This window comes from Physella acuta, unplaced genomic scaffold (genome assembly GCF_028476545.2).
Source record: "Physella acuta isolate Inbredline_101_S28 unplaced genomic scaffold, ASM2847654v3 ptg000335l, whole genome shotgun sequence".
Classification (NCBI taxonomy): Eukaryota; Metazoa; Mollusca; class Gastropoda; family Physidae; genus Physella; species Physella acuta.
In genome coordinates, this window is record NW_026731854.1 from 473,621 (window position 1) to 485,000 (window position 11,380).

General features: G+C 37.8%; 1 protein-coding gene across 1 annotated transcript in view; it reads left to right on the forward strand.

Annotated features, from left to right (window-relative positions):
• The first annotated feature begins 262 nt into the window (after positions 1-262).
• LOC131940870 (uncharacterized) overlaps positions 263-11,380 on the forward strand; it is a 12,158-nt gene continuing 1,040 nt past the window's right edge. The window contains exons 1-7 of the mRNA XM_059299769.1: positions 263-354; positions 1,974-2,096; positions 2,738-2,848; positions 3,603-3,892; positions 4,225-4,329; positions 4,602-4,760; positions 9,768-9,979. Of these exons, the coding sequence (XP_059155752.1) occupies positions 315-354; positions 1,974-2,096; positions 2,738-2,848; positions 3,603-3,892; positions 4,225-4,329; positions 4,602-4,760; positions 9,768-9,979 (1,040 nt within the window). The 5' untranslated portion in view covers positions 263-314. The remainder of the gene's footprint in view (positions 355-1,973; positions 2,097-2,737; positions 2,849-3,602; positions 3,893-4,224; positions 4,330-4,601; positions 4,761-9,767; positions 9,980-11,380) is intronic.

Below are 11,380 nucleotides of genomic sequence, written 5' to 3' on the forward strand. Positions count from 1 at the left end.
GAGGGGAGCTTTAGCTCATGAAAAAATCAGTTTCATAGTTGCATGTCGGTCGCCGTTTCTCACGAAACTTAACTTTCCACTGTGTGTGAGAACCTGTGTCCTACCATCTAGTACTAGGCTTGACCATGGGGACCGTACAATACAAAACAAATAAATGACTGCATTAAAATAATAGTCGTGCGTAATCATGTCAGATGTGATTCGCACCAGTTTAGTGCACAAAGGTGTATTGGATCAGGCGCACCGGAAGTATTCCATAATTTAACAGCGTGAAACAAGTAAACGATCCTATTTGGGGGAAAGTTTTTTGCAACATGTTGTTGACTATGCTTTTACGTATCTTTAACTTTCTAGGTTTGTGTAAGACTGTAGTGTTGTTTTAATATCTTACTATTGTTTCTTAAATATAAGTAATTATGTTGAAACAGAAAGCACTACATTTATAAACAAGGCTTTGTTTCCCTGGTAGATTTAGAACATGTTTTAAATTTTAATGATGTAACTTCTAATGGACCCAGGGAGAAAAGTCTCAAAGGTATTCGAGAGGCCCATAAAATATTTTTAAATTATACACGGCGTAGTTAAAATTAATATGATTATAAAATCCAATCTGGTTGGTTTTTCTCTGACTAAATATTTTTTATATTTTCGGTAACTATATAAAAATTTTGGTTTTCAAGTGCAATGGCGACATTATTTCCAGTTCTCTGGATTTGTAACTTTTATAACATCGTTTCTAAAAATATTATTTTTTGGAATTATTTTTAGGCTAAGTTTTTATTTTTTATTAGTTTTTACGTGGTCGCTGTTGATTGCAAAATCTAAAAACGCATGTTTTTAATACCTGTGAACAATTTGCTGGAAGGATTCTCGCCAACTCGGTCGCCTCCATTAGAATATAGTATTACTCCCTGACTACCACTCGAACCCACACTTTGACGCAGGTGTATAATTGCTGTACGCTTTACGATACCCACGTTAATAACATAGAAATCAAGCTAAAACGTTTATCCAATTACAACCAGAATGAAATACAACACGGGTAAATACACAACAAATCATACTAAAAACAACAACAAAAGGACTGTAAATGACATTTAATACCATCGTCTAAGCCCGGGTATTAATTTATCGATTACACACTTTGCTGGAACTTAATAAACAACAAATCAATGTTATACAACACGAGCACATGTTAAGGGAATACAACCTGACTCTATGGGGGTCTTTAACGACTGTAACGACACTTTTATAATAGACTCAATTCTGGGGACGGGGGGGGGGGAGCTCTTCAGTTGGGACACGTCAGCAACCAGTTTATTCTTAGGCTCGTTACTTTTCCATCACTGAAATAGAAATATAACCTAAAAGTCAATCGAAATACTATTAATTAACTGATTAAAAGCATTCAGGGGTCATCCATCAATGACGTCACACTTCCTTGACGATTTTTACCTCCCCCCTCCCCTCCGTCACACATCGTCACTAAAAGCTAGACCCCCCCCCCCCTAAAATGACGTCACACCTCAGTCTACAACCCCCCATCAAAATTGCAGTTGAATGTTTCTTAAAACATCGATATTTTTCCAAAATCTTGTCTGTACTGTCAAAATAGAGTATTTTAATTTTTTCCTATTAAAAACTGTTATATAAATTGCGAAATAACGTCTAAAATTCGTTTTCTAACATTGCTTTTTTACAATGCAAAAGTGTGACGTCGCACCATCTAACCCCCCCCCCCCTCCCTCCTCATCACACACCGTCACAAAATTACGGACCCCCCTCCCCATACGTGTGACGTCAGTTATGGACGACCCCTCATTGTAAGTAGCAAAATGTATTCAAAAATAATTCCCTTAGTATTAAAGGCGTTTAATACTTCCATATTGCAAATAAATTATTAAATGTACAGGCACAAAAAACAAAGAATCAATAATTAAAATGCAACTTATATTTTAATTTTTTTGTTGCAGATGTTAGGATTGCACTTATCTTTAAAATTGTAGCACTCATTTGTGCAACTATTTTTGTTTCATCGTTCCCATTTCTGACAAACACAGAATTTCTGCTTAACCTAACCACATACCTGAACACCGGTAAGAATATTTTATTATTTACCAGTTTTTGTATTGTACAATTTAACTTTCCTTATAATATTATATGTGACCTGAACTGTAGAGCGCTAGGCTACTAACCGCAGAGTCTTGAGTTCGAACCCGGCCAAAGCCAGACAAACTTCCCCCAAGTCGATTCAGCTCTAACTCATTCAATGGAAAGTTAAGCCGGCTGGGCTAATTGATAACAACTACTGCCGAGGTGAAAAAAAAAACAAGTGAACTCTACTTTATCTGCCCCATGGAGCCTTATGCCTATAGAGGATTATTTACTTTTTTTAAAAATCTGATAAACAAAATAAATTAATGTTACATAAAAGTGGCATAGTCTCATACACCTATATGTATATATATATATATATATATATATATATATATATATATATATATATATATATATATATATATATATATATATATATATATATATATATATATATATATATGAGAAAATATGTAATTGCATAATCTTTTTTTCTCTACATAGGCCTTTAGAGAATTTTAAAAATATATTTTTTATGTGAAAAAAAAATCTCTATTTTATTTTGATTAAAAATGTTTAGTTCCTTACGTCTGTTTAACTTCCATATTTCACAACGCTCATTTCTATTGTACTGCGACAGATACGGAAAACAATTTCAACAAGATGATTCACTACATAAATAAGACAATCTCTAACAAGTCCACGGGGAACTTTGATGTCTTCACCGAACCCTGTAACTCATCTGGACTCGGTAAGAGAACAAAAACTCTTGTGATAAATCATTTTTTTTTACCTTCTTCTTTTTTCTTAATGTTAGTGTTGGAATTTACTCCAACACAATTAAGTTGCCCATGTCAACTGGTTATGTGTCGTCGTTTTAGCCTGCTTTTGTTTCTGGATTTTCATCCAATCAAGAACAAACGTGTTTGATTTTGGTGTTGTCTCTCCCATCTATCGAGCCTCGTCTGTCCGATGTTTCGAACTGGAGACTTTTCTGTTTAGCAACCATGAGCTTTACCGACTCGACCACGGTGACACCCCTTATTATTTTTACAATATTGTGAGAAGAAAATACTCAATTAGTACCAAATTGGGAGGGTAAACTACTGTATAGATGAACCATATTTGTACCACATTGGATGAATAAAATACAGTAAATATAAATCTTGTACATCAGTACATTAAAATATAACATCATTTCTTACACACTGAACCTTGTGTTTTTACTATAAAGAACCACATGCAGAATCAACTAAACAAACATAATGTTTACTATCATTCAAAAGCTGCATTTGTATCAGTTGTTTTTTGACATCAGCTCTCCTGAAGTTAAACCTATTAGATTTTTTTTATTCCTCTTCCCTAAACACTTAGTAATAGGCCTTGTAACATAGTGGTGGTACTGATTATGTTTTTCACTGTGATATTTACTATATTTATTTTGAACCTTTCTCTAACGTTACCTAATGACGTCCTATCCTTTTTTTTTATTTGGATACCTTAAGCCTGTACAAGCAACTGCTCAAGGCCTTTGAGTGAGTCTTACAAGGACCGTCTGCTGGATGTCCTGTCGTCTGCCAACCTATCTCTCTCGAGCCAGGAGTTGAAGGATATTTTGTCAGTCGGCGACTCCATCCCAGCGGATGACGTCATCATCCTGTCGGCCGCCTCGTCCAATCATTTTGACGAGATGCAGGGGATGTTCTACAACCTGCACAACCACGTACTTCCGGTGCTGAATAACGTCACAATCGTGCTGTTCGACATTGGCCTATCAGAGACTGAGAGAAACAAGGTTTGCTTTGAGCATGTGCTTTTTGAATCTACACATTTTATTCATATTCATACTTCATCCTTGTAGGTACTAAATTAAAATCTAAAAAATCAGTCTATTTTTAGAATGAACGAAGTTAAGAACATTATTATTTTAGCTTGGAATTTTTTTGGGACATAGATCTTTGAACAATTAAAGCCATAGTTTATTCATCAAAATGATACATATATCAACTATTGTTTCTCAGCTTTATTAAGGAGTAATTTATATTCAAACGAAATTTAACTGTTAAAATCATGTTATAAAAAAAAAAAAAATTAAGTACACATCATGGGTTCATTTACAATCATCAGACAGAGAAGCACTGCCGGTGTAAGGTTGTAAGATTCCCCGTAGAAAAATTCCCACCACATGTTGCAAACAACTACTGCTACTCATGGAAACCAATTATAATCAGAGTAAGTCAAAATAAGTCAAAATAATTAACTCGGTTAAATGGTCTCCTGATTTAAAAACATCCTATACTGATATTTTATTCAGAAAAGACATTCACTAGAAGAAAGGCTGTAACGATGTTTCAATACGACTCACACTTCTAGCGACGGTTATTTTTTAAATACAGTGAGACAGAAACACAAACATACACATACACAGTCACACACACAGACATTTATATACCAGCATATACTTTTATATAAACATTATATATATGTATGTATGTTGACACCAGAGCACAATAGAAAAGGCGAGAAAATTGTTGATCTACCAAGACTCATCCATACGATGGACGTCTCGCATCACGGATACCATGGCCCGAGCGTCTAATGTTGGACTGGTATTTTTCCGGGATTCCCGTTCATGGAGGATTCCAGTGCAGACGGTCAAAGAGGTGAGTAGCTAGTAGAAGGTGAAAAATTGATGGGCGAATAGGCAAGTAGCTAGTAGAAGGTGAAAAATTGATGGGCGAATAGGCGAGTAGCTAGTAGAAGGTGAAAAATTGATGGGCGAATAGGCGAGTAGCTATTAGAAGGTGTAAAATTGATATTTTGGTCCATGTTTAGACATGCTGTTGTTTCTCATGGTATTGTTCGAAAGGACGGCACAGTGGTAGAGCTCCGGACTTTTAACCTTGAATACGCATCCCGGTTTCTAGTCTTTAGAACGTCTCGGGATTCATCCTGCTTTGTTGGGTACCTACCTCACGTTAGGAAAACTTTGGCGGCTGGGCATAGTGTTGACTGTGCTATCCCCCTGTATGCTGAAGTCACTGAGAAAGAACTCTAACTCATCTACCCAAAGAATCTTTGGCAATATCGCGAAACAAAAATTGCTAGTATGAGCTGTTTTATAACTGAGGTATTCTTGCCAGCGGAAATAATTATTCACAATTTGAAAGAAACCAGAGACTAAGATCTTATACCTAAGTATGACCTTGTAATTTCGTCCAACTTAATCGGTTGTGATCCGGAAATCAGGGTTCACTGAAAATTTAATAGTAATTTAAGTATACGTTTTTTTTTACTTATATATTACATTTCGCTAACCTAGCTCAAACAGTACTAATCTATCGAGTTCCCACAGAAATAGAATTAAGTAAAATTTCCGGTTACCAGAAATTGTTCAAAATGTATAGAGTTGTATAGACCCTATGCAAAAAATCTTACATTAATTTTTGAAATTCCATCAACTCAAATTCCTTTTACCGGAAAAGATTCCAATAGTTGGTTGAAAAACTACAAATTCGATATGATACTTAGCCCCTATATGTGAAATTCTGTTAACTTAATTTTACTCAAGTTATTGTGTAACAAACACACAGAGACATGATTTAAAAAAAAAAAAAGATTATCCGCCTCTGGGAGGTTGTAAAACGTCAAAGTATATAAACTTTCGATTTCGATTTAATTGCACGATTATAAAACATGATTTATGTTCCGTATACAATAAACAAGGAAGAGAAAGGCGTCGAGTACCGTCACACTCTCATTTAATTTGTGTGCACGAACTATACTTTATTAATGCTCTATTTACAAAAACAAAATTATACGTGTATTCATTGATGAATTTTAACTGTAAAAGAAAAAATGTTATCTATCTATCTATATACTACTAAAAGTCAAGTTTGTTTACATGTTTGAATATTTATTTGTTTGTTTGTTTGTTTGCCTGATCAAGTATCCTGATATGTTCGGCTCTATCTGGAGAGCTGTAAAATAGTATGTAGGTAGAGAATAATTTTTTAATGCAGACAGACTGTTAATCACAAATTTATTTAAAGACGTTAATTAATGTATTTATTTATTCATTGTTAAATTAACCGTATTTTTTTAAAAATGTTAATACTTTGAATAAACTTTGTGGGGATAGTGACGTCCCTTGATAGTGACGTCAGAGTTTTTTGTTGACTCTTTAGTACAATAAAATGGCGGCGTCTATCGAAGAAAATTGTGTTCCCATTCCAAAGTTTAACGCGTTCTAAATCTAATTTTCTGTCGGTCATAACTTTAACAATACGTCCGTTTGCTGTATTTATTACGTTCCAACACTTATATCAATTTTCAACTGTCTTTTTTCATTTAGTTTTACAATAAATTTCTCTAGATCTAAAGATCAGCTGTCGAAGGAAATTTATGAATCTAGCCTAGATCTAGATCACTAAACTCAATGTAAATTCTAAATCTAGACTTAATGTAAATTCTACATCTAGAATCTATTTCAGGCCTTAATACATCTAGAATCTATTTCAGGCCTTAATTATTTTATATAAATCTTTGTTTGGCTAATTTAAGATAAAATTTAATTTGAAAGTTACTACTTCTAGACTAGACGCTCGAAATCAAGTTGCATCAAAGTATAGTATAAAAATTCATTTGTGACGTCAGGAGTAAATAGCTAAGTTTGTAGCGTAGTCCGCTCTCATGCGAGTGGTACAGGTTCTAGACCAATATGTCAATGATATTTTTTTTCAATTTTTTTTTTTTAGATGTTAATGATAAAAAATGATTTTTTTTTTCAATTTTTTTTTTTTAGATGTTAATGATAAAGTTGCCTATCTGAACTTGGCAGGATACAGGGCAGGTGAAGTAGAGTTCATCTGTTTCTTTGTCCTAACCATATGAAAGGATAGTGTGGTCAGAGACATGCTCGGCTGGAATCGTTTTTTAAACGATAAAAACATGTTGTCTGAGACTTGGCGGGACACTGGGCAGGTGAAGTAGAGTTGAGTAGGTCACATGTGACGTCAGTATATGAAGGGATAGTCCGAAATCGGTGTTTTCGGTGTTTTTAAAAGATAAGAAACATATTTTTGAATGTGGGCTCTGTTTTTGTGACGATAAGTGACACTGCAGTAGCGTAGCGAGGAGGGGGGGGGGGGGGCGGGTGGGGAGGCGGGGGGGGGGGGGGGGCGGGGGGGGGGGAGGAAGGGGAGGCAGGGGGGGGAAGGGGAGGCGGGGGGGGAGGGGAGGCGGGGGGGAGTGAAGGGGGGGGGGGGCGGGGGACGTATGTTGGGGCGCCAAAATGGTTTGGAAAAATAAATTGAAAGGTTGAGGGGGGTTCAAATCGAAAGTTTGAGTGGGGGGGGGGAGGGGGTGCACATCAAAAGTTTGAGGGGGGGGGGGGTTGAAAATCGAAATCTTGGGGGGGGGGGTTAAAATCGAAAAGTTTGTCCCCGGGCGCCGGGAAGGCTCGCTATGCCTCTGAGTGACAGACGTGATGTTTTTTGATGGATGACCCCCGAAACCCACAGTTATCCAAGGGATGACGGGTATTCTAGTCTATATACTACTAAAAGTCAAGTTTGTTTACATGTTTGAATATTTATTTGTTTGTTTGTTTGTTTGCCTGATCAAGTATCCTGATATGTTCGGCTCTATCTGGAGAGCTGTAAAATAGTATGTAGGTAGAGAATAATTTTTTAATGCAGACAGACTGTTAATCACAAATTTATTTAAAGACGTTAATTAATGTATTTATTTATTCATTGTTAAATTAACCGTATTTTTTTAAAAATGTTAATACTTTGAATAAACTTTGTGGGGATAGTGACGTCCCTTGATAGTGACGTCAGAGTTTTTTGTTTACTCTTTAGTACAATAAAATGGCGGTGTCTATCGAAGAAAATTGTGTTCCCATTCCAAAGTTTAACGCGTTCTAAATCTAATTTTCTGTCGGTCATAACTTTAACAATACGTCCGTTTGCTGTATTTATTACGTTCCAACACTTATATCAATTTTAAACTGTCTTTTTTCATTTAGTTTTACAATAAATTTCTCTAGATCTAAAGATCAGCTGTCGAAGGAAAGTTATGAATCTAGCCTAGATCTAGATCTAGATCTAGCCTAGATCTAGGTCACTAGACTCAATGTAAATTCTAGATCTAGATTAATGTAAATTCTACATCTAGAATCTATTTCGGGCCTTAATTATTTTATATAAATCTTTGTTTAGCTTCAATGATCATCTAATTCGAGAATACATGGGCTTTTTTTGTTATCTACGTTCTATATCTAGATAAAGTAGGATTACTCACTAGCTTGGAGGCGTGGTCGGCTGCTAACAACAATATGGCGTACGGACCGGACGCATGTCTGCCGATCATTTTTAGGCCATGTTTACCACGAACAAAATGGCGGGTGTTCACATTATTTAAACATTGTATAGGTGGCCAGGGCTAGATATGCCAGAAAAGCATTTTAAAATTTGCTTTGGAGAATGAAGGCTAAATTTTAAAGTCAGTGTCATAAACATTAATAGAACTTTTTTTTTTTTTTACGTTTTCAATTATTTTTTCTTAAGCCCTATATGTGAATGATAAGGTTGACTATCAGGACCTCGCGGGGCACAGGGCAGGTGAAGTAGGGTTCATCTGTTTCTTTGTCCTAAGCAAATTAAGGGATAGTGTGGTCAGAGACATGCTCGGCTGGAATAGTTTTTGTTGTCTGAGACTTGGCGGGACACTGGGCAGGTGAAGTAGAGTTGAGTAGGTCACCTGTGACGTCAGTATATGAAGGGATAGTCCGAAATCGTTGTTTTCGGTGTTTTTAAAAGATAAAAAACATATTTTTGATTGTGGGGTCTGTTTTTGTGACGATAAGTGACACTGCAGTAGCGTAGCGAGGAGGGGGGGCGGGAGGGGAGGGGAGGCGGGGGGGGGGGGAGGGGAGGCGGGGGGGGGGGGGAAGGGGGGGGGACATATGTTGGGGCGCTAAAATGGTTTGGAAAAATAAATTGAAAGGTTGAGGGGGGGGGGTTCAAATCGAAAAGTTTGTCCCCGGGCGCCGGGAAGGGTCGCTATGCCTCTGAGTGACAGACGTGATGTTTTTTGATGGATGACCCCCGAAGCCCACAGTTATCCAACGGATGACGGGTATTCTAGTTTTATATGAAAGTTGATATTTTTATACTTTTCTTAAAATATTTGCATTGTATCTAATCTAATTGAAATGTAGAGCGTTAGTCTGCTAAACCAAGAGTTTCGAGATCGAATCCAGGTTCACGTCAATACAACGTCCCTGAGTCCACCCAGCTTTAATGGGTACCTAATTAATGTTTGGGGAAGTAAATGCGGCTGGGCAAAGTGCTCAACACTTCCCATTTATATGCCGAGGTCTAGAAAAATATGAGCTCTACCTCATCTGCCCAATGGATCGTTAGAAGAAGTTCCTTCACTTTACTTTAACTAAAATGTTGTAGTTAGACTTAACGATCAGAGCTAAAGTGGTAGACTGAATCAAACTTTACTTTAACTAACTAAAATGTTATAGTTAGACTTAACAATCAGAGCTAAAGTGGTAGACTGAATCAAACTTTACTTTAGCTAACTAAAATGTTATAGTTAGACTTAGCGATCCGAGCTAAAGTGGTAAACTTAATCAAACTTTACTTTAACATCAGACCTTCGACCACTTCGGTGAAGAGCCGTGTGCCTTCGATCCTTTCCCTGAGTTGACAGCCGCTGTGTCGTTGTATGGCAGGAATGTCTTCAACACCAGGGCTCTACTGGAGCCTTTGGCCAAGTGTGCTCTGACGTCACACTGCATCTGCCCACCTGGCTCCGAGTCCAATTTTAACTGTTATCCGCCCAAGGTGTACCATGGGTGCCACAGGTAGGTTAATAGGCTTGTAGGTCACTGTAAGAGTAGGTCAGTGTAAGAGTAGGTTAATGTAAGGGCAGGTCAATGTAAGGGTAGGTCACTGTAAGGGTAGGTCAATGTAAGGGTAGGTCACTGTAAGGGTAGGTCACTGTAAGGGTAGGTCACTGTAAGGGTAGGTCGCTGTAAGGGTAGGTCAATGTAAAGGTAGGTCAATGTAAGGGCAGGTCAATGTAAGGGTAGGTCACTGTAAGGGTAGGTCAATGTGATGTTAGGTCACTATAAGGGTAGGTCACTGTAATGTTAGGTCACTATAAGGGTAGGTCACTGTAAGGGTAGGTCACTGTAAGGGTAGGTCACTGTAAGGGTAGGTCACTGTAAGGGTAGGTCACTGTAAGGGTAGGTCAGTGTAAGTGTAGGTCAATGTAAGGGCAGGTCAATGTAAGGGTAGGTCACTGTAAGGGTAGGTCAATGTAATGTTAGGTCACTATAAGGGTAGGTCACTCTAATGTTAGGTCACTATAAGGGTAGGTCACTGTAAGGGTAGGTCACTGTAAGGGTCACTGTAAGGGTAGGTCACTGTAAGGGTAAGTCCCTGTAATGTTAGGTCCATTTAATGTCAGGTCACTATAAGGTTAGGTCACTGTAAGAGTAGGTCACTGTAAGGGTAGGTCGCTGTAAGGGTAGGTCACTGTAAGGGTAGGTCACTGTAAGGGTAGGTCACTATAAGGGTAGGTCACGGTAATGTTAGGTCACTATAAGGGTAGGTCACTGTAAGGGTAGGTCACTGTAAGGGTAGGTCACTGTAAGGGTAGGTCAATGTAATGTTAGGTCACTATAAGGGTAGGTCACTGTAATGTTAGGTCACTATAAGGGTAGGTCACTGTAATGTTAGGTCACTATAAGGGTAGGTCACTGTAAGGGTAGGTCACTGTAAGGGTCAATGTAAGGGTAGGTCACTGTAAGGGTAGGTCCCTGTAATGTTAGGTCCATTTAATGTCAGGTCACTATAAGATTAGGTCACTGTAAGAACAGGTCACTGTAAGGGTAGGTCACTAAAAGGGTAGGTCACTGTAAGGGTAGGTCCCTGTAATGTTAGGTCACTATAAGGATAGGTCACTGTAAGGGTCACTGTAAGGGTAGGTCACTTTAAGGGTAGGTCCCTGTAATGTTAGGTCCATTTAATGTCAGGTCACTATAAGGTTAGGTCACTGTAAGGGTAGGTCACTGTAAGGGTAGGTCACTGTAAGGGTAGGTCACTGTAAGGGTAGGTCCCTGTAGGCGTCATTGTAAGGGTAGGTCACTGTAAGGGTAGGTCACTGTAATGGTAGGTCACTGTAAGGGTAACTGTATTGATAGATCACTGAATGTGTAGGTAATTATACTCGTGGTTAACTGTACTGGTAGGTAGGTCAT